This window comes from Epinephelus fuscoguttatus, linkage group LG7 (assembly GCF_011397635.1).
Source record: "Epinephelus fuscoguttatus linkage group LG7, E.fuscoguttatus.final_Chr_v1".
In the NCBI taxonomy this organism is placed as follows: domain Eukaryota; kingdom Metazoa; phylum Chordata; class Actinopteri; order Perciformes; family Serranidae; genus Epinephelus; species Epinephelus fuscoguttatus.
Genome location: NC_064758.1, coordinates 16,141,296 through 16,165,037, shown reverse-complemented (window position 1 = coordinate 16,165,037; position 23,742 = coordinate 16,141,296). Strand labels below are relative to the sequence as shown.

At 41.6% G+C, this 23,742-nt stretch overlaps 2 protein-coding genes across 4 annotated transcripts in view; both read right to left on the bottom strand.

The window, feature by feature from the left end:
• Positions 1-1,165: 1,165 nt before the first annotated feature.
• On the bottom strand, positions 1,166-12,935 carry tmem115 (transmembrane protein 115). Its single transcript, XM_049580132.1, has 3 exons — positions 11,500-12,935; positions 9,445-9,809; positions 1,166-6,596 (listed from the first exon to the last, which is right to left on the bottom strand). The coding sequence occupies exons 1-3, from the start codon at positions 11,989-11,991 to the stop codon at positions 6,290-6,292; spliced, it is 1,164 nt and encodes a 387-aa protein (XP_049436089.1). The 5' UTR covers positions 11,992-12,935; the 3' UTR covers positions 1,166-6,289.
• Positions 12,936-16,269: 3,334 nt separating this feature from the next.
• LOC125891112 (helicase ARIP4-like) overlaps positions 16,270-23,742 on the bottom strand; it is a 96,033-nt gene continuing 88,560 nt past the window's right edge. For all 3 annotated transcript variants that reach the window (XM_049580101.1, XM_049580104.1, XM_049580103.1), the window contains 6 exons: positions 23,088-23,263; positions 21,586-21,782; positions 21,254-21,453; positions 20,968-21,057; positions 20,655-20,750; positions 16,270-20,508 (listed from right to left, as the gene is read on the bottom strand). In XM_049580101.1, the coding sequence (XP_049436058.1) occupies positions 19,421-20,508; positions 20,655-20,750; positions 20,968-21,057; positions 21,254-21,453; positions 21,586-21,782; positions 23,088-23,263 (1,847 nt within the window). In that variant the 3' untranslated portion in view covers positions 16,270-19,420. The remainder of the gene's footprint in view (positions 20,509-20,654; positions 20,751-20,967; positions 21,058-21,253; positions 21,454-21,585; positions 21,783-23,087; positions 23,264-23,742) is intronic.

Below are 23,742 nucleotides of genomic sequence, written 5' to 3'. Positions count from 1 at the left end.
TGCAGTATAATCCAAGTCACATTTATCCTGACTGAAGGAGAAGCTGCTGGTGGCCTTCTACCGCTCCACCATCAAGAGCATGCTGGTGTACTGCATCACAGTGTGGTATGGCTCTCGCACAGCGGCTGACAGGAGAGCTCTTCAGAGGGTCATAAATACATTCATCACGTACCCTCTGCCCTCCCTGGAAGACATCTTCAGCTCACAGTGCCTCTGCAGAGCCAGGAAAATCATCAGAGATTGTTTTCACCCTGGACACCACCTATTCAACGTGCTGCCCTCTGGGAGGCGTTCAGGTGCATCAAGAGCTGGACTAACAGGCTCAAGGTCCAGGCTCCAGTGTCTTTCCCTGGACCATCACAACTCCAAACTCCAACAATACACACACACCATAGATGATTACCATCATCTGCTGAGCACTTTAACCTTTAACTCTCTAAATGTATATGCAGTATATTTTGAAGAGCAATACACGTGTTTGTATGTGCAAAGTACATCCTTTTTATAGTGTTTATTTTAGTTTAATATTTATTGAATGAATGAGTGCTCTTTAATTTGTCTTATTACTTGCATGAATTGCACTGACCAGGAGTAGCACTCAATACCATTGTAAAAAAAAGGGGGGAACTTAGTATTAGAGTCTGGCTTGGAAGAAAACAGTTAAGTTTCACTTTCAGTTCAGTTTTAAATAATTTTTCTTCACACTAAGGTGTACTTTGAGTTGAGTGGGATATTCCAGTACTCTTTCCAACCCTCTTAATTATTTGGTGTCATCCCATAATACTGTGGCAGTCTCAGGCGCTGCGCAGCATCCTGTATTTTATAAAGTTTATGAGTGCAAGGATAAAAGGGAACTCTCTATGGAGACTGATTCCTTATGAACCTTGTAATTCCACTTGTAAACACCAGAAAATGTATGTAAAGCCTACCCACTTTAAAAAAAAAGTCTTAGCATGCTAATTTTACAAATATTCAGGATCTGATAGAACACCCAGATTTACTTTCACAGATAATCCAATAGGATTCATGGTTGCTGTGGGATGTTACACGTCAAACTACTGAGCCACACTGCCACCACCATCTATCCCATCCTTTCTGCATAATCACATTTATATCCACAGCAGTACAGCAAACATAACAGTAACTTGACAAAGACTGACACACATTTTCATTTCATACAATCGTATTTTATTTCATACAGAGATAAAGAAATATATCTGAAAACTAAAACAGAAAAGTCTGTGCAACAGCCACAGTGCAGAGAAGAGATAGAGAGAGACTGCCATTAGTATGACCAGGATCTGTTGGTGCAAAAGGAGGGACAGAAAACTATTTAAAGAAAAGGAAAACATTGCCATGAAGGACCACCTTTGCCAACAGGATACAAAAACAGAGCAGTCTCATATGTAATCTGTCATTTGTTTTAGGGCAGGAAAACTGCTTTCATCCACAAATCTGGGACACAGGTGTTACCCCAAAGTCAGGTTTTAACCAATTAGATTTTAAGGTTGCTTACCTGGCTATGAGATGAGTCAAACTTTTAGAATACATGAATTCACCTTACAGCTTATGATCAAACCATACCAAATGATTATTGATGTGATGTCATGCTGATGTAGACATGTTACCAAATTCTTGACTTGACGATGCACTCCAGTAACTGCTAATAACCAATGTGTACCTGTGAATGAAAGCTGGCAAATAAACACCTTTAAAATATGAATTTATTTTGTCAAAGATGCTTCCCCCCCTTGTAACGTTAAAATTTGCTAACTGATATTTTAACATAACAAGGGGAAATAAAGACTGTATAGAGAAACTAAAAAAATCTAATTGTGGGTAAAACAGAGGAAGCTACTTGAGACAAAAAAATCTGCTCGTTTTGTGAATCAAAAAGATAACTTTCTCAGAATAGAGAAAAAAGTTTTCATAGGAAAAAAAATTCTCGCAAATTTTCTGGATTTACGAGATTATCTCATAATTCACAAAAACAAGAATTCATGAGTTTATCATCTTTTTGATTAAAAAAAGAGCAGATTTTTTTTACCTTTTGAATTTTTTTCTCAGAAGTCTGAGATAATAAATAATAATTTTGTATATTAGAGAAGCAAAGCAGAATTTAATTCTCATGTAAATGCAGGTTGCTTTCATTTAGAGCACCTGCTGAGGTTTAAAAATAGTCAACCTGCCTGTGGTGTGTCTTTAATAATGACAAGATACTAACGCAAGGACAAACCACACTTGTGTATCCACTTTGCAATTCTAGCCATTAAGTGCTGGCTATTGACTCAAAGGCTGTGTCCATTGTTAAACCCAGTGACAACAGTCATTATCCTTGCCTGTGGCCTTCCTAGTTTGTCAACACCTACTGTAAACCGACATTATTCACAAAGACAGTATGTGATTGCATCCCTTTCTTCTCTTGGAGGATGTTTACAGATGTAAGTACAGAAAAACAAAAGTGAACAGGGATGGATAGAGGAGGTTTGGCTGAAAGTAAGAGTGGCCGGGCCTCAATCTGAAACCTCAGACTGCCAACTACAACATTCCTACGCGTTCTCACTGGTGAAATTACACAACGTCACTGGATTACACAACTTCACAGTTATCTTCAGGCATCCATGATGGAACGTGTTTTGCCGCATTGCTGATACTGTCGGATGCAAGCTGAGTTGTGTCAGCAGCTAAGCTAAAAAAGATATCATGCTATTTCCAGAGTTACAAATAAAAGTTACAAATTAAATGGTTTGAAAATGACATCATTAAACTGTCACCATCTGTAATTACTGTATGTATTAGTTTGTTTAAACACTTTGCCTCAGTTGCTAGTGTGAATACTTGTGATGGCAGCATGCGGTTCGAGATTTCAGATTTTTGACTGCAGCACAACCTCTCTGCACTCTGGAGCTGGATTTGACACGGCCTCTTGTTCCTGTCCAGCCAGTTATGTAAATACCACAGGTCATTCATATTTAACTAAAGAATGGACCCCTCATCCAACGTAAACATCTTCTTGCCAAAATAAGAGCACAGTGAAATGAGCAGAAGGAACACGGAGAAACACAGGACAGAACACACAGAAGTTCATCACTCTAATATGGCTTATCACTTCCCGTACGCAACACCTTTCCACCAGGTGAAAAGCAACTGCTTCTCATTGCTTGGACGTCAGAGTCCAAACTCTACATATTCAAACTGTATCTGCCATACTTCATAGTGTTAATCTGAAACACACTGTCAGATTCAAACATAAGTATGGGATGGAGACCAGGGAAACGAGATGAAACTGTTGAAGTTTGAATATCAGTCTGCTAATGTGACCTTTGTTCTGATTGATCAGGTCGGTCAGTGTATTCCCAGGAGCAAATGTTCCCAAACTGCCAACATTATCGCTTATCCCACTTACCCCCGCTTTACACATCAGGTCACATGCCGCTATTTGTCAAAAAGCAAATCTTGTGATCTTCTTCCTCAAAACTATACTATCAAATGTGTCAGTCATGTTGAGTCCAGACTATGGGACTGAGCCTGCGGGCTGATGGTTTCCACAGAACCTCTCAGAGCAAACTGCAAACTGATCAGCAATCAGACTTATATAACTGCATTTTTTTCTTTCTTCCCACACATGTTGTTCATAAACTGTAAACATCTCAGATTCAGGACATATCCAGTCCCAAAATCACATTGATAAACCACAGGCCGCTACTTCTAGGTGGACACAGGAGGAGGACATTTCTTCTACTAGAGAGCAATAGATGACACAACACCCAAGTCGCCAGAGGAAAACAGGGACAGTACATTTCTGCAAACCACAGATATGTTACATTTGTGTGTTTCATATGTACAATATCAACGTTTCTAAAGTGATTACATGTTACATGTTTACGAGCTTAGTTTCTCGCCAGGAGGCGGAGGGGACATCAGCGGCATTACCAGCCATTGTTGTGCCACTGAAGCCAAGTAGTTTAAGCCAAAAAATGATCTTTTCCTAACAATAACTAAGTGGTTATTGTATCTAAACATAACCACAGTGTTGCTGAAATGTAAAAAAGTGCATTATTTTAATATATCTGCTACATGATAACATAGAAATATGACGTGATCTGTGGTTTGCAGACATGTACAGTGCCAACATCTACTCTGGTGATTTTGCTGATCATAAATAACCCGCTGTCTCTTCTGTTATGTTTGTTTTCAGTTTGATTTACACCAGCTCAGTCTGTGACAAATAAAATGATCAGTAAGGCCACTGCAAGGTTATTCCTCACAAAACAATTATTAGATTATTAAATATGAAAAACAGATCTACTTTGTCTATGAATTAAACATGTAACAACACGTTTCTGTACTTAATGCTAACATTTTGTGTAGTTTCCAGCAACTTAATCTACTGGGCCTGTTGTCCCATGACGACTCTCACAGAGGGATGAAGTGAACATGATGTTTTGTACTAAATGCTCTTTGTTAAGTATGTTCAGCAGGAGTGCATGTGTCATCCTCTTAGTCATGTGGAAATTCTCTTTTCATTTGGAAATATTTTCAGCCTCATGTTTGCAAGTCATTAAGTAAAAAAAATCTGACTTTGTCATCACTGTGATTGCAACGTCTGAAATAATTTATTGGCTGCAACTGACGTTAATCAACAAGGACAGCTGGGAAATGTGGAATTCAATGCTTTGATCACTACCATAATAAACTGTGACATCCACAGTGATGACTGTCTACAAAATGAATGAATCACTGACCTTTGGGTCTGCATAGGATTTATGAGGCGTTTTATATGAAACAATTTCGCTGCCCATCAACCTGCCTGGAAATGTATCCACCACTGGCCCTGTTTGGTATTGTGTGTTTAGAAACAAAAGATGTTACAAGTGCAAAGGATGTGACTGGGAAACCCTGACCAGGCCGATTACTGATCAATGCAGGCGACTTCTGTCTGTGGAGTCAGTTTTCCTCACGAGTCTGAGACGCAGCAAACCAGAGCGGAGTTTGACACAGCACAGATACAAACTCTGACTCTCAACTCTGACAACACCTGCACAGTCTATGCATAAGCATCACACACATTCCCTACCCTTCTCCTGCACCTCTCTGCATTTATAATGATGCCAAAGGACTAACAGCCATGACAGACAGTGACCACTTCTCTGCATCACATGCTCCCAGGTCCTTGTATCATTTCAGATCCTCACAGGTGGAAGTGTAAAATGGTACAGGACGATGCTCCAGGCTTTATATTGAGCTAAAAAATATAACCAAGTCATAACTCGTAAAACAAGAACCATAATCATCATGTAACGCCGTTAACTTGTCTTGTTAGTGCACAGAAACAAAAGGTGTTTTTTTGATTTTGTTTAGTTATGAACCGACCCAGAAGAAGAGGAAAAAAACAACAGTTCTCCACCGAACGACAAATAGGGGATAAAAAAAACAAATTGGGTACGCTGCCCATTTTTCTGCCTGTTGTTCCAGAGAGACACCAGGCGGCAAATGAACCTGGTCCACAAAATTCTTCTCATCTGGCACCTCTTTAGATGTTGAAGTTTTGTATCATAGTTCATCAGCAGGACAGACCTGCAGCAGCTTCTTTCCTCTGGTCCAGCACCTCTGCTGAGTACGTGCTTTTCATCCCTCCTCCGTTACACACCTGGTTACATATCTTAACCAGTGAACCAAAAAGCTAATGTCACTTGCAGCCATTTTTCAGAGCTTAGCTGTGCGCAGAGTCGGCCTTTCATTCGAGAATTCGGCGTGAGTCTCTGTCACTGGTGGCTTTCTCGTGGCAGGCAATCAGAGAACAACCACAGCTGCTCTGAAAAAGACTTAAAAAAGAATATTGTACACCCATTTTGTTATTTATTTAGAAAGCAAGAGAGAGAGAGACACATGAAGCAGTGAACTGAGCTCTGCGAGTTGGGATCAAGTCCGGAAATGACAGAATTTCTGGTTGACTTTCGGTCGTATGTGAGAAGGAAGAGAAGAATGAAGTGTCCAGTTTGCCCAACTATACTGAGCATTTACAACCAACATGTCTGAACTGAAAGCACTGTACAGTTACCACCCCACTGGGCTTCATGATGACATTGACAAGTGTGTTTGTGAGCGCACAGTTGTGTGTATGAACTGGTCGAAGATGTTGTGTGTGTTGGCGTGTGTGATATCGAGCGTATACCTACTCACTGTCACTGAACATATTCGTATACTAGTCAGGGACGCTGAATACACGAGCATACCTGCCAGTGACACCGAACAGAGCGTGCGTATCTTTACACATGTGTTCTATTTGTTACGATCTAGAAGGTGCATCCTCAAAGCTGATAATGCTGGACTCTGGGTGTTGCGCTCCGCCTGTGGGTGGCCCTCCACTGCTCTGTGACATCGAAGATGAGGATGTGGAGGAGAGAGAGCTGCCGACGGGTCCTCCTGCTGGTCTCGGTGTGGAGGAGGAGGGGTCACGCCCACCTGGGAGGAGCGGCTGCGTGTCGGTTCTGACTTCGTCCTCATCATCGTCTTCCTCGTCGTCCATGCTGGGCCAGGCAGACTGGTCCTCCACGCGCTTTAGACGCTCGTTGAGAGCCTTGAGGGCCAGTTGTCTGGAAGAAAAAGGGAATGAGAGATGTTCTTCATTAATACCAGATGTAAGTACAGCTGTACAACGAGGACACCATGTTAGTAATAGATTTAGTGCTCCCATTTAAATGTCATCTAATGCTTCCATAGTATCGCTGTGCTCCAGTAATGATATGAAACACGTACCGTAAAGTGAGCTGTATGTTAAAAAAGACAAGAACTCCCTACACATGTAGAGCACAGAGTAAGCAAAATGCAGCACCATTGGAGCAGTTCGGAGGGCCTTGGATAAACAGACAGTTAACCCCAAAATCTGAAACACATATTTTTCCTCTTACCTGTTGTGCTTTATCAGTCCAGATTGTTTTGATGCTCCTACATAAAACTGCTCACAGCAAGGTCTGTGGATTATCTTGAGTAACTGGGTCATGATTTCTGGAAAGACATTGCTGTTGAGTTTTCAGCACCACAAGCTGAGCGCCATCTAGTTCCATTATACTGAAGACAAGGCAAACATCTATACAGCCTATATCTCCAACACTCAGCAACTAGCACCATAACAATCTAGATTGATATATAGCACTACAGGTAAGAGGAAAATATGTATTTTTGATTTTGAGGTGGACTGTCCCTTTAAGAGCACCTGACCCAGATGATGGGTATAGATTTTACTACAATTGATTCTCATGTTAATGTTCTGTCTCTTATCTTTCAAACATGTCCTTCATACAGATTCCTCTCTGATACCTGTGGCATCGTAGCTGCAACATGCTGACAATGACAATGTTTACATGGACCATGATAGCCTAATCTGCTGACCTACCATCTACTGACCTTTTTGGAACTGAGGTGCTTAAGCTCTTCTCAAAAAAAATTAGCAAGAGAAATTCCCATTCCCTGCCTTGTTAAGTGAACTCACAATAAGGGTATCCTACTGGTTAGTTGCTAGTAAAAATGGTATAATGTTTTGTTTTTTTTTAAAAAGCAACAGAAATGTAACACACTTTTTGCTGATAATGTCCTTAACGGCAATCAGAGAAGAATGGGCAATTTATCAGATGAATTATGTCATTTTTGTAATGAAAGTCATTCTTTGTTGATTAAATCTTTCCACTTATCCTGGAGAAGTACCACTTACTTTTAATCTCATCACCATGAGGTTAATTTTCCATTCCACAGATGTCAGAATACTCAATCACCAGCTTATCAAAATCAAACATTTACAGAGGCCCTGGCTTCGTTCAAGTAGTAGCCGTATTTCATGTGTGTCATGCTGATGGAAGGAAACACTTCCCTGAGGGAAGAGTGGTGATGTAGACTCATGAAGTTCAACCAGTTTCTGGCTAAAAATGCAATAATACTTGTTCAGCAAACCTACCCTGGATGGAAGTTGATTAGTCTTTTAATGTTTTTTTAAGATTCCTTTTTTGGCTTTACTCAACAGTCAGTGTTGATAGACAGGAGCAGACAGAGCGTGTTTACACCTGGTATTAACATGTGCCTCAGGTGATCCGATCACAAGTGAAAAGCGCTAAATACAAGTGTAAATGACCAACAAGATGCACTGTGATCTGATCACTCAAACCACTTTCAGAAGTGGTCTGGAATGTATTTGAGCGCTTATCTTTTGTAGTGTAAATGCAAATGCAGCCTGATGTGTCACTGACGAGGGCTAATTCTTCAATGTGGGGCATGGGGTTTGCTTTGGCGACAGCAAACTAATGCTCTATACCTGACTATTTTACAACGAGTTGGCCCAATTGTTGCATGACTGTCCATCGCTGCCCTATGGATGGGGGTGTGTTGAATTCTGCTCACAGCTGTATCACAAGCTCTACCAACACAACTGCTAACATGGCTAGCGAACATGCTAATGAGCAGCAAGCGAGACTTTGGATGTAATGACGGTGCAGGAGCCTTTTGACCTTCTGACTTAAGTGGCATAACGAAATCTGAACACAAGTGGTCAGATGGAGACACATGATAGACACAGGTGTGAACGGCAAAGCGTCTTGGCTGTCCACTTATGTTCGGATCACCAAGACGCATGTTAACATCAGGTGTAAACAGGATCAGAGAGAGGGGTACACCACGAAACAAAGGCACCCAAGCCTGAAGTCAAACTGTGGACTTTGTGGTTATGCGATATGGGACTTAACCATGTGGCTACCAGGGCTCCCCAGACATTTTTCCCCCATTAAGATATAATAAAAAGTATAAAATTACCCTTTGACAATTACAGGAGCACATGCCTGTGTGTGCTTGTGTGTGAGAGAGACAGACAGACAGCAATGAAACCTTTCTGTAACTGAATATGTATGACAGCTTGGAAGTGTGTGTGCTAGACAATAGAGCAGGAGAAAAGACAACCCTCTGACAGCTTGAGAGTGTTACTGAGTGTGTGCTGCAGAGCTCAGACATGATGAACATGCATGAACTGTTTGAGGAGTACGACTGAAAAAGAGCTCAGAGGCTCAGCAAACCTTGCTTGAGTCAATAAAACTAAAATAACAGTGTTTCCTGTCTCCAACTGGAGTATTTAAATCACTATATGGGTATGTCGTGTATATCTTATTTCACTCATAGATACTTGGGTGCATTCTGGACATTCTAATGTCAATGATTTCATACAACTGAACAACATTTTGCTGCTAAACAAGTGAGCAATGAATTTACGGATTACACTGACCATTACATTAAATTAATTTAACAAAAAATGAAATGTAAAGGGTCTTAGAGGAACCATGACAACACTGGACTCTAATGTGCCAACAGAAATTTAATAACTAGGCACCTTATACCAACCTTTGCATGAGATCTGTCTATGAGCATGCAGATGTAAATGTTAAATTCTTTTTTGCTCTGACTCACCTCCTCCTCTCAGCATCTTGTGGGTCAGTCCCTGGCAGGCTGATAGTGATGGAGGACGGCGCCCCCACATCATATCTCTTCACCATCTTCCTGCACACCTTCATCTTCACCAGGGCGGAGTGCACCAGCCCCGCCAGCAGCCCCACGGCTGGCTGCAGCGCCTCGGGGAAGAAGCTAGCAAAGGCAAAGTGGTCCGACATGTCCCCGCGGCCCCGGCTGTGCCTCTGGTAGAAGCGGAGGTAGACCCATCCAGACAGGGCGCCATAGCTGTACGTAGCCAGCGGGGCAGAGCTGTCAAGCAGCCCAGACAGACGCAGTAAGGCCAGGAGAAGGAGGACCAAAGCCGGTGCTGCTTTGAGTCTCACCTAGGATGGGAGGGGGGGACACAGATTTTAGTTCCTGCAAGCTAAAATAATCAGGCAAAAGGACAGTTACCATTTTATCTACAGATCACCGTAGCTGCCAGTTCACACAATTTACTCAAGTCAGCTAGATTTAGGAACTGCAACAGCAAACAATAGCTGGTTACATGCCAGGGTGGCAGGGCGAGAGTCATAGTCAACATGGAGCAGCATTTTGATGGAGCACATTTTCTGACCTGCTCAACTGAGATGAGGGAGATTAGAGTAAAGTAACCCCGCTTTATACAAACTCATAACAAGCTAAAAAAAAAAAGGGAAATAAATAAAGTAGGTAAAGCAGAGCGGCCTGATAGCGTAACAGACACATTAGGAATGTGTAGCTAATGTGTGCTTAAGCAAAAAAACACTAAAACCTTATCTGGACACTCAGTGTAAGCTGCTCTGCAAAAGAGCATCAGATTAAATCTTAAAATATAAATTAACAGATCACACTGTAGCCCAAATTTGGAGGAGAGTCACATGCCTAAACCACATAGCACGAACACAAACCAAGCAAACAGTTTATAAACCACTGGCTTATATGTCTTTAATACAACAGCATGTATTTGACAATAATTTGACTGCCTGATATGTGCGTTTTCACAAAACGATTACAGCTACTAGCATAGGCCAGTGCTATAAAAAAACTAAATGGAGGAAGTGCAACATCGATGTAACAAGTGGTCTGTTACTCCCCCAGCATAAAAGTAATCCCACTGAAAAGGCACAGTGTGCACAGAACACATGTTTCTATGCAAGAGTCCTGGATATAATTTTGTTTGGTGCCTTTTTACAGCTGTATTTTGTAGTGTTTTCATGCCAACAGTATATTAGGTGTTAGTCAGGTGCAAGGAACACAACTGGATGCTTTCATGCAAAACCACAAACTACAGCCTCAAAGGTGACTGGAGGCAACACCCTGGTACATCAAACAAAAAAGAAAACATCATGGGCTGTACCACATGTGGATTTAAAGCACCGATATAGTATTGCACTGGAAGAAGTTTTGGGTATTTTGAGAAAACCTTGTATATACTTCTGTCAAGTATAAATAATCCAGCTGTTCCCCAATCTAAAAGCACACAAGTATGCATGCTGGAGGTAAGTGTGCAAATTTGCGTATTTTACACTATACCACTCTGTTAATGTCTTTTTAAAAGCTACACTTCAAACTTACTAAGCTGCCTTTATAGCTAAAAGCATACATTATATATTAAGAGCTTATAAGACTGCCACACAAATGGTTTCCGTAGTTATGTAGAGTTACATGTGGTGCGTAAATCAAGGCAAAGGATATGGTTCTTTGCCTTTACAGCTTGTTGTCCTTACTCAGTTTATACATGATGACATCTTATGTTAATTTAAGATAAAAACAAAGCAAAGCACATTTTATGCTATTCTGTAATACAGCTGGGGGCATCCTTGATGTGTGATGGTCATAATCTGACACAGGCCTGTTTATGTACACATCTGAAGGACTAGTGGTTAAGTTTCCAGTGCTGTTTACATTCTTGTTGGGTTACACTTTAAATTTAAATTTGCTGTCCCACTCATCACTGGTCTGGTATTATTTACAGGCTCAAAAGAGGAGCATACCTCTGCCAATAAGCATCAACCCAGAGCAGAAATTACTTCCAGTATTTGTTTGCCTCACCTGTGGCACTCTGAGCACTGTGGTGTCCCCCATGGTCTGCTTCAGCGCCACCAGGACACCTCCCAGGAACCCAGCTGCTCCGTAGGCACGGACAGCAAACAGGTAGTCCAGGTCAAAGGTGGCAACATAGGTGAGGAGGTAGGAGAGGCCTGCCAGGAGGCCTGCAGATACATTAACCACTGCGAAAAAGATCAGGAGCTCCAGAGCGCCCCACAGAGGCTCCAGCAGTCGTCCGCAGGCCATAACTGTCCCAACGTTGGCCGCCACACCCCAAACGTGCTGCTCCACCACCCCGTGGGTCACAAGTGTCCACACCCAGAAGTTGGGCGGAAAGAGGTAGCCTGGGGTCACCCCCAGTGCGTATGGAGTGTCGATGGCCCATGACAACAGATAGAGGAGAACCACCACGGCACTTATACTTTTCACCACCACACTCGTGCTGGCAAGGGCAGCCAGAAAGTGCTGTCGTGCCACCGGCAGGTAACGATTCATTGTGGTCTGTTTTGAAGAGGATCCTTCTTGAGCAAATGAGCTCAAGAGAGCGACACAGCAGATGAGGTGTTTCTGGTGCAGCAGATGTTGGGTGCCGGTGTGAGATTAATAATGCCGAGAAGAACAGGTGACACCTGTAAGTCCTGACAGCATCAAAATCCACACCTCTCTGTGAGTCTTCATCCGGGATACTGTCTTTCAGCTGGTCACAGATAGCTTTGATAATCGACTCATGAAAGTCTGATTCTTCTACACAAACAAATAAACTTTGTGCAGCAGTAGATAAGCTCGAAGATGCGATAACCTTAGCTCAGGGGACCTTTTGATCTAGCTGCCTGGCTGGCGACCTTCAGTCGGCGGAGACTGAATAAGAACAAGGTTGCAAATCACCGCCAGCTAGCAGGCAGTTGGTGGCACCCAAATATGCAAATCTTAACTGAAACAAAGACACCTGAGTGCCAACTTCTTCACACAATCTGGCTAAGTTAGCTTGTAAACACAGGTGAGCTAATGTTAGCTAGCTGTCAAACACACAGCGTCTTGAGTTACGCTGATTTATATCCGCCTCGGAGGAGCAGGAGACGTTACGTCTTCGTTTGATTATAAGATAGGGCAGCCAGCGTCAGTCAAACCTGGTCGATAAAACCAGCCCACGGAGCTCCTGTCCAGGTCCCCTGCGCTCTCTCGGCCCGGTGTCTACCGGGCTAGCCCGAGGATTCCCCGAAGCTAGCAACAGGCCTTCAAAACAATGTAGGAGACGTCCCTGAACCAGCCTCAGTCCGCGTACAGTTCACCGGTTTCTCACACTACCTTCGCTTCATTCGTTTAATGTGTTGTTCTTCCGTCTTTTGAGAGCAGGTCGCCGGAGAAAATTATTTTATCTAGGCAGGCACTCCTCCTCCCAGTTACACCACTCAGTTACTGACCTGCGCTGTCTGCCATCGTCATCAACAATCGGTGAAAAAACGTCAAGTCACGTAACGTTTAAAGACCAGAGCATTCTGGGAAACAGAGTTCTCAACAAATATGACGCATCTAGGTACACGAACAGTCCTCCACGTTGGCAAACAGTGGTGAGGGAAGTATTCAGATACTTTAATAAAGTAAAAGTACCAATAGCATAAAAAGTACCAGTAGTATTAAAAGTAAAAGAACTTAATGCCAAAAATATGTAAATAAAATTGATAAATTAATAAGTAATAAAATAAATAAAATGAAAAGCAGCAAATTCTCATATTTGAGGAGCTGGAACCATGAAATATGTCATATATATATGTCAACTAATCGTTTCAGCTGCACTTACATATTTTCATATGGTTTGTGTGAAAAAAAACACTGTTTGTAAAGTAGCTATTAACTATGAACTTATCAAATAATTGACTGTAGTAACTGTAGTGTATCAATAGAGAGTGGCATGAGATTAATAATAGGCTACTCAAGTAAAGTAAAGTACCTCAAACAGTACAGTACTTGAGTAAATGTACTTAGTTACATCCCACCACTGTTGACAGCACAAAGTTTAGCTGGGTTAGAAAATAGTCAGTAGATTACTTTTTTAGTATTTAGACCTTGTGTTAGTTTGTTGCCTGTAACGGAAAACAGCCAAATACATTTACTCAAGTATTTTACTTAACTTCAAGTCTGAGGTTTGTACTTCATCTATGTAATTTTCTGGTTCTGTATACTTCAGCGCCACTGGAGTTCAGAGGAAAATACTGCACATTTTACTGCAGTGCATTTGTTGAAAGCTAGAGTCAGTAACTTGCAGATAAATATTCTGGATAATAACCTAATGACATTTTTTCGCAACTTTGTTTCACATTGTTTCATTAACGGCTTTAAAATTAAAAAGGCTATTTACTTGTAAATGCAAATGCAAATAATAGATGGCTATAACATTTTTAAAAGAGCCACTCTGCTTAATTGGCAGCTTACTTTTCATACTTAAATTTACATTTAGATAATACTTATATACTTATTTCAGGACTTTTGATGGCTTTATTTTAATACCATGATATCCTTCTGTCACCACTGTTAGCTACATTGCCAGCTTCTTGAAAACTGGATGGAGTTCCTCATGTCGGTGGTTAGTGATTTGATTGAAATGACCTTGTTCTACACTAGCACCTCTTTCACCTGTGGAAATACTGCGGCCTATTATTTTTATGGGATATAAGGTCACACATGCCCTTTAGTTTAGTTTTGATATCATCAAGGTATGTAGTAGCCTATAGCAATATTATGTTCACTTTAAAATGGGTCAGTGCACATTTAACTTCTAAACAAGCCGTTCCGTGACAATATTGTAATAAAAGACACAAAAATAATACGGATGCATTTCATTCATTTTTCATTTTATTCTGACAAATAAGAACTCACATCACATTTAGGCTACAAAAAAAGACAAACCATGTACAAATAGGCTGTAACAAGGAAACATGGAACAAGGACACAGACTGCACAGCAACCTTCACTCAGAGTTTACAGAAACACAAAGCTTAAGATCACAGGCATCTATGAAAATAAAAACAAAACAATCCAGGAGACGAATGTGATGATATTCAGTGTGCTTTATGGTACATGCTGCACAGTTTCACCAAATTAAGCACTCACACACAACACCTTTACACTTAACTTTAAGACCCATGTGCACTAAAAATGAAGTTACAAAGTCTTTTCAGGCTGAGATATACAACCACTGATTTATCTCTGATTATGGCCTTTTGGCTTATAAATTTGATCTGGAAGTACAATTTTGTTTTAAAATCCAGTTCTCTGGTGAAAGTGGGTGTGAATTTGCAAGTCATAGTCACTGTGAACGGTAAACTGGAACATAATAGTTATGGATCAAATGTAATCGAATGAAAGCGCAGGTGTACATACAAAATCAAAACAGGTAGTCGGGCTCTGCGATTTAATAACCATACAAATTAGCCAGTGAGCTGTGTTAGCTCAGCCGTTTGTCTCTGCAAAGCCATCACCCTCTGACATTAATCAAATGAAACAAGATACTCCTTGTTTTCATTCATGCATTTTACACCTCTCACTGGAAATGGAGGTGGATGCATCTGTTATATTTATCTATTTATTTAACCTGCAGGATAAACCTGCAGGATAAAGCCTGAATTTGGGGACTGACACAATGGTCTGGAGGCAAATTTGTGTATTTCTTGCCCTAATTCTATTTTGAAGATTTCAATTTGACAGCTCAAATGTCTATATAAATGAGCATCTGCTTGTATGGAGGTATCACACACACACACACACACACACACACACACACACACACACACACACACACACACAGAATCTCCACTATGTGAGTGACCATTTATTCAAGTAGGACGTGGAAAGTGGGTCGTACAAACCAAACCCAGATTTCACCCTCAGTGGTACATTCCATCGATCTTACCACTAGAACAGGATAAGAAAAATATGCTGCCAAAAGCAATGACACTGAATGTACTTTGCCTGCACGAGTGCAAATGAACAGAAGACACCAAGAAAGTTCTTTTTAAAATGTTGGCAAATCATTCTACCATTTGTCTCACTTTGTCACACACTTTTTCAACAACATTGTTAAAATAGGTATCATATATTTAAAGTAGAGAATTTGCCTATAAGGACTTGGTCCGTGTAGTGTCCTCATTTATCTTTTTAAGGGATGAAAATGTGAAACATTATTACTCTGTGCCAAAGTAGGTTTTCATGTCTTATCTGCAATGTGGTTTTAAAAACCAATTAACGGAATAAAATGTTGTCTGGAGCTGATATCTGATTCTGACGAGTGTTTCATTATTTATCTTAAGGAAAGAGAAAAACACACCACCAAATACTAAAACTGACCAATGGAGATTAGACTTACAGTACAGTTGCTGTTTTCTGAAAGTGTTTTGGGACATCTGGGTAGTTTTTTTTCTTCCTTAAACAGAGCCCAAGTGATTCTGCATACTCAAAGTCTATTAATTGACAATAGGCATGCCAACTCTTGTTACTTCAAGACAAATATAATGGCGTAAGTATGCAATTGTTTATATTGTATAGAGATGTGACTGAGAGTAAATTATGATGTGGTCATGTGACTGTAAAACTGTATAAGTGGTTCATATTCTTGGAAAGAGGAGTTAACTTTACATGTGCTTGGTTGCCTATGTGTGTGTGCGTGTGTGTGTGAGGGAGAGACAAAGGGGGCTAGGCACTACATCTGCTACTACTACTGATGTAAAGAAATTAGGAAAAGTATTATTTGGAACATGTTTCTTTTTATTTACAAACTTCAAAAAGAAAAAAAAAAAAAGGATCTAAAAGTAATCCAAGGTCATACACATTATCCATCAATAAACTACACAACAGGCTTTGACTAGAGCCAATCCTCAAAGACAGCAGCTTTAATCTTCTCCTCGGCTAAAAATGGAATTCAGACAGTTGGCTCGGCTTATCCGACCGAATCGACTCGTATAAATAAATATGTAAATTCAAGTAGAAAGCTGCGAAATAAAAAGAGCAGTCAGTCAGCGCGGCAAATGCAGGGCTGACGACCCAAAACAGTTCAACACAGAGGAAACTCGCTGTTTGGCCATCGTGGGGATGACACAGATGGACACTTCTGATGATATGGTAATGAACCACAGGAAAGAAAAGGAAAGAAAAGCACTCAATATTATATTTTCTTTCTTTTCAGCGGATGAGTGGTTGGACTGCTTCGACTTCTGACCCATTACTTGTGAATGAGCTTCATTTACACGCACACAAATGGCTCATATGGTTAGATACTTAAGATTTGTTTCCCAGTTGTGAAGAAACTTGTGAACAGGAAGGATATTTTGATGAAGGAGTCTGAGACAAAAAGGTTTTACCACAGCTCACGTTAATATCAGTGTATCCCCAATGTCCTTTTTCGGGTGTTTCTCGTAATCAAGAGCTGATGAGAGTTATCACTAATGGGATATGATGATTAATCAATCCTTCTTAAAGATGCTACCCTTAATGTGCACAGTAACACACTCATCAGTTGGTCCACATGCAAGTTCTGCACAAGTTCACATGTGCTGGGTCAGACTTGCAAATCACCATTTTTTTTTTTTTTTTTTACAAAAAAAACCCAAAATAAAAATCACCAAACACAAGAAACCAAAGCGTTTTTTCCATCTGTAGTAACAACAACAGTAATATGACCATAAACATCTTACAAACAAAATAAAGAAAAGCAACAAAAAAAAGGAAAACTGAGAAAAAAATTGTACAAAAATAAAAATGAATAAATATGCACTGTCATAAATAAATTAAATTTGGTAAATTCAAACATTGTAAAAAGAGGACAAAAATAAAACATGAGTAAACTAACAATTTCAGTATGAAGAACAAATACATGGAAGAGAGAGAACAGGAAATGCTCAGTCTTTACATGATGATGTTTTTCAACAAAAGAGCTGGTGGAGTTTTAAAGCTCTCGCTGCAGCCATTTTTTTTGGAGGAGAAGATCTTCCACACAGGGACAGTGCAGACCGTAGCAGATCGGTATGTGTGATCAGAGGGGATCGATCGGAACAGCAGAACTGATGGGTGATCTAAAGGGAACTTGGTCACGTGATGAAGTTTTCCCAGCTTTCAACCAGTCTACAGACGTATACAGATTTGTGTCTCTTTTACAGTGCAGTACAGTGTACAGTGTTACCTGCAAGGTCATACAGAGAGATGGATATGTACGTCTCCACTGTGGCTGTGAGGACTTTTCAATTCTGCTCTACATAGTTGACATTATTTGGTCTCTTAAGACACAATCCTCTTCGATCGATAGAGGGCTCTGATGTGCTTGTGTATGTCTTGTTTTTGGCAGAGCTACACCATCTCTCGTTAAAAAAAAAAAAAAAAAGTTTGGTTTCACAATGACCTCTGTTCACAAAATGAGATGAGACAGAGAGAGGGGAATAAAAACAGCAGAGAAGAGGTGGAATCCGTGCTGTCGTCAGAACGAGTTACCAAACCGAGTAACATGAGTTTCTTTTTCTTTCTTTTCTTTTTTCTTTTTTTTTTTTTAAAAGATTCCTTTTGTAACCCTTGCGAACACAACACACAGACACGAACACAGTAACCGACACAAGCGTAACCAAAACTCTGGGGGTTGCGGGGGGGGGGTCGTACGAATACATATATAGGCTTGAGTGAGTGCTTTGCATCGCTTTTCTCTAGGCTACAGTAAGACTGTGGGTGAGATTCAGAGAGCCGCAGTGACCGCCCGTCTCTCTTTACCTCTCCTCTCTCACAGTTAACATTCAGAAAGATGGAGGCAAAAAGGCATTTTCTGTTGGTTGTTTCTCCGCTACGAGGACGACACCTCACAAGAACACAGTTTTTTTTTCTCTTTTTCACCTGGCTGTTTTTAGGCATTTTTTTTCTTTTTCTTTTAAAAAGTAAAAGAGATTACATAAATATAAAATGCACCAAAAAAAAAAAAAAAAATCAGATCTTCCCACGTCTGATGCCTAAATAGAAGGAGTCTTTTTCAAAAAGGCCTGGTTTAAAGGCATTTGATTAAGCATACATTCTTTCATTAGAGTTTTAAGGTTTCAGTAATTGCCTTTAACCTCAACCTCGATAAGCCTCAAACGCCTCTTTGATAATTCAAGATGATCTCGCTTCTTTCTTGTTGTTTTTTCTTCAAGAACAAAACGTACAATACCCCTGTCCTGGCAGTGAATTATTGGGTTCAATCAAAATGCTTTTATGAAGTTCTGTTGATCTTTTACCATTTGAAGAAATATTCAGTAGCATTATTCGATGACTGACAAACAATACCATTTCAGTTACTGATATTTAACAAATGTTACTACCAGCTAACTTAATTATCAAACCATTTTTTTTATAAGCAACTCCACCCAACTGTCGTTTTTTTAATTAGCTGAAAAAAGCAAAAGAGTCTTGACATTTAGCAAAGCTGCAGAACTAGAATCTCTAAAGTCAACACTACAACTAGTGGCCATTTGTGGTCACTGCAGGCCCACACTCAGCAGTTCTAAGTCCAGTGATTAGTATTTCAATGCCAGTATTGGACAAAAACTTGGAAGCCCGAAGTCCTCTCATCTTCATTTTCTTCTTCTTCTTCTTCTTATTCTTCTTCCCTCTGGAGCTTTTATTCTTCCTTGGGTTTAATCTTCTGATATTCAGCATTAAGATTTGTCGCTCTGTGTTCAGTCTGCGTTCAATCCCCTTTCAGACTGTTTCTCCAAGACAGTGGAGACGAACAGAGGAAACACTTTAGCAGGGGCTCAGTTGTCATTACATCAACTGTCTTTCATTTTTTTTGTCCATTTCCCTCACGGCCTCGGGCACAGGCCCTTTGATGCCTTCCTCCCGGCAAACAGGATGTCATCCTATTTTGATGACTTTTAAATTGAATCAAGCTCGCTCAAACAAACACATCATTTGTCTGTCACTGTCCCCTCACCTCAATTACATCGTCATCATCCGAGCTGCTGGCGCTGCTGACATTCCCGCCGTTCATCAGCACCGGGCCCCGGTGGCCCTCAGACCGTGCTGACGGGGAAAAAGAGGAAGGAGAAGATGAGGAGGAACCGGAGGCAGCAGTGGGAGGGTACTGGGAGAGAAAGCTGGCTCCAGCTGGCCCAGGAGTGGCGGCTGGGCCGGGCAGCCCGCCCGGGAGCATGGACCCAGTGTAGAGGCTAGCCAGAGACTGACTGTAAGACAGAGGGAAGCCTGGTGGGAGCATCCCAGCCATGCCCACCATGCTGGGGCTCAGCATGAATGGCGGCAGGGCTCCTGGAACTGAATTGGCAGCTTTGACCGATGCAGAAGATGATGAGGAAGATGAGACGGCAGCCGCAGTGGTTGTCGTCGAGCAGGAGGAGGATGAGGAAGTGGGGACTGTGCTGGCCCCACTGAAGCCGAACAGATCTGGGTACATGTAACTGGGGTCACCAAGTTGAGTGTGGGGGGGCTGGAAGTAAGGCGAGCCTGCCCCCATGAAGAGTGGGTGCCCCAGTGACCCACCTAACATGGCGGGGTTGAGACCCAGAGGGGGGAGACCGTAGGCCCCGGTGAAGGGGAAGCCTTGAGTGGCCAGAGGGGCTGAGGAGTGTTTATCCGCAGAGGACTGCTTACTGGGCCGCTCCTCCAGAGACGGGGTGGAGGCTTTACGCTTGGAGCCTGTTCTCAGGTCCTGGGCTGCAGTGGCGTCCATGTTGGGCTGGATCACGTTTGTCACAGAGGCATCATGGTGGCTCATATTTCCACTGGCAAAACTGCTCCCACTGCTGCCATTTGTCTGAGCCAGTTTGGCGTTTGGCAGGTTGTTCATGTTGCTCTCTGGCTGAGCTCCAGAGCCAGCGGTGGTGCCAGCTCCTGTGCCACCCGTGTAGCGCTGCAGCTCGCTGATTATCTCTGGGCTGTCCGGTGAGAGAGGGCGGGGCACAGGCTTGGAGGGTACCTGCTGCTTCCTGTCAGGTGACAGGCAACCGTTGCTGCCATTGGTTGACGCTTCCTCTGGTAGGGCCTGGGAGTCTGAGAAGACAAACAAGGGGTTGGATATTAGCTTTTGAAGGCTATTTAAACCCCGAGCAAACATGGGCTGGGTTAGCTTAAAATAATACTATAACGTCTGTCATATTTTGTGTGTCAAAGTGTGTTCTTGTAATACATCATCCTACCTTTGGGTGGTGCTGTAGTACTTTCCTCTGCAGTCTTGGCCTTATTAGCTGCTCTGATGGCAAAGATGCGACCATCAGATGACCTGATGTAAGTCCCTAAAACAGACAAAGGGGAAAGAAATGATCAGTACACACAAAGTCTACTCTGACCTACTTCATTCAAGATATATTATGCAGGATTTTCTTAAAAAACAAAAAACAAAAAAAAACTATTAATTAAAAATTAATTTATTGTTTTGTCTGAACAACAGTCCAGCCCTACTGATATTCAGTTTAGTATCAGGTAGGGTGGGGAAAATTAGAGTTATTGTACCTTTGGTGCCCCTGATGATGTGGATGCTCTCTCCAGCAGTGATCCTGGCCTGTACATCTGTTGAGCTGTGGGTACCTGGAATCACTATGTCTGAAAGAGACACCAAGAAAGATAAATTACAAAGAGTATAACTTCAATTCAACTTCATGACGAGTGGCTGATTCTTGGTATAAAAGGGATAACTGAATCAAGATTAAATAAAAATAGTGTGGAAACAGAGAATTTAACAATAATAATAATAACAATAAGGCAAAAATAAGATCCAGAACATGTACAGTTTGCCTACCAGTAGTGGTGACGATCCTCTGTACAAAAACCCCGGCTTTCTGCAGGCAGTTGACAGGAAAACCTCCGAGGCTGGATCCTGATGAGTCGGTGCCTGGTGCAGAGCCTGCAGATGCCTGTCGGGGCATCATGGGAACTGGAGTTGACTGGACTGGCCGGACACTGGCCACTGGTTTCTCTTCAGTGCGAGGAGGAGGACGCCTGAGCAGAGAGTTTATTTTTTTATTAGTTCATGACTTGTGTTCATTTTTAAAACCTGGTTTGGGAATTGTTCATCAGTTCTTAATAAAATTCAAAAGTATCTTTTTTTTGTTGCTGCTGTGAGTCACTGACCAGTTTCTCTGACTGAAGGCAGGGATGTTAGTGAGGCTCTGATCACTGGCAGGGTAGTAGTGAGCGTAGGAAGGGCGGGTGTATGGCACAGATGCCCTCTTCTCCTCTTCGTAACCTTTCTTTGCTGCCTTCTTTTCAGCCTTGCTCAGCTTCAGCTCCCTGCGGTCTATCAGCAGGGACTCGTGGGGGAATGGTTGCTGGAAGGAAGAAAAAGAAAAGATGTTAAATAGGCATCATTCTCCTCAGGCATCATCATTTTTTTCCACTTTCAAAGAAGCATAGGGGCACAATGCCATCTTCGTGCTTCAATGTGGTGGAAGCCTTCACATGCTTAAATCCTTTAAACTGCAATCAAGTGAAAACAAGTGAGAATTTGAATTCCTACAAGCTGACACAAATGAATTAGCCACAGTAAAACACATGAATGTGCCAAATGAGAAAAATTCTTTGCCTCACACAGCCAGCTTTAAATCCTGTGAGCTCTGTTTTTGCTACGACAGTTTAGTCTGGAAAACATCCGCTGAGAATCCAGCAGGTTTAATTACGAGCTGACTCACCGCCTCTCAAACTCCAGAACCTCATGAGCTATTTAAAACAGTGTTATAAATATAGAGCAGAGCCTGACTGTATCTGCTTGACGTAGTTCTCACCTCAGATTTATTCAACAAATGGATTTAGATGGAAAAAGAAATGAGAAGTTTGACAATCCCAAGCAGCCAGTGAATTATTGAATTAGTAGAGGACTGTCAATCATCTTTTCTGCAGCCTACTTAAAAATGGCACCTGTCCTGTATACATGTTGAGCCTCATAAGACCACAATGAATGATGCAGAATTTTTAAGGCAAGGCAACACACACATGTCCTACATCTAAACACCTATAGGGGGCGAATTGCAGTAGTTTCCAACCTTTTCTTTACCCCTGCACCTCCATCAGATGACCTCAAGCACCCTTTCATCAGCACCACCCGTCAGTCTAAATGCGTTCATTTGAATTTATCGTCAAGTGGGTAATAATATTTAACACTATTCATAATATTTTAATACAATTTTAGATTACTGTTTTTTTTCATACACTTAGAGTGTCAATGTTTAGGTTGGTTTGTTCAAGTTTGCATTTATACTGCTAATGGCAAAAGCTTGATGTTTGCCATTACTTGTAGCTCCCCTAATTCAACTACATATTCATTACTTTTGGTTAGTCAACTATTTGAACTGTAAATTCATAATTTTTAGCTACTTTTTTTTTTAGCATTTACACATCACTAGCTAGCTGTGTAGACTTCTCTGCTTGCTTGCTAAATGCTTCTCATACACTCTCAACTGCAACACACTGTATTCAAATTACAGCTGACTCAGTCTATGGATATATTAATCAATTTGTTGTTTTATTTTTTAATTAGTTGAGCTAAAACCACAATATTTCCATGTGCCCTCTGGTATCTGGTATATGGTTGGGAAGCACTGGCATATAAAGACAGTGTTTGTCCCTCAGTCTCCTACCTTAGTAATCAGGTGAGGATAAAGGTGCAGAGCCCTCATGAGGACACTCTCCAAGCTGTCCTGGGGCTGCAGCTGGACCTGAGAGGGGTCTGGCTCCTCCTCTACAAAGTGAAGAAGGGACTCCACTTCCCTCCTGGTGAAGGTCAGCACAGGGTTCAGGTCGTCCACCACCCGGTCTAATGGAGGGACGGAATGAGAAGGACAGAAGAGAGAGAAAAAGGAAGGGTTTAAGGGAGGGGGATGTTTGGATGGGGAGGAGGATAAATGAAATGATGACGGCAAAAGAGAGAAAATTGTATAAAAAAAAAAATATATCCTGCAGCTCTCCGAAGCATAAGCGGCCTCAATGTGTCTGTCTCGCCAGTCAAAGCTTAAAGCAAACACTTGAGACCGTTTACTCTGTCAGACAAGAGCCTCTTGGCAGAAGAACTCTGGTTTCAACACAAAGCTGATTATTTAGTTTCTGAGGGGGGGTCTGTCTGTCTGCTGGGTGCTCACACAGAAGAGCCTAGACTGGGATTTTCAGTGAGTCTGATTACTGACAGTTGTTTGACAGATTTGTCAGCCAAAGGCAGTGATATACACAATACAGCATATTCATGAGAGGAAGACAGAGTGCTCTATGTTTGTATATTCAAGAAGAAATTTACATGAA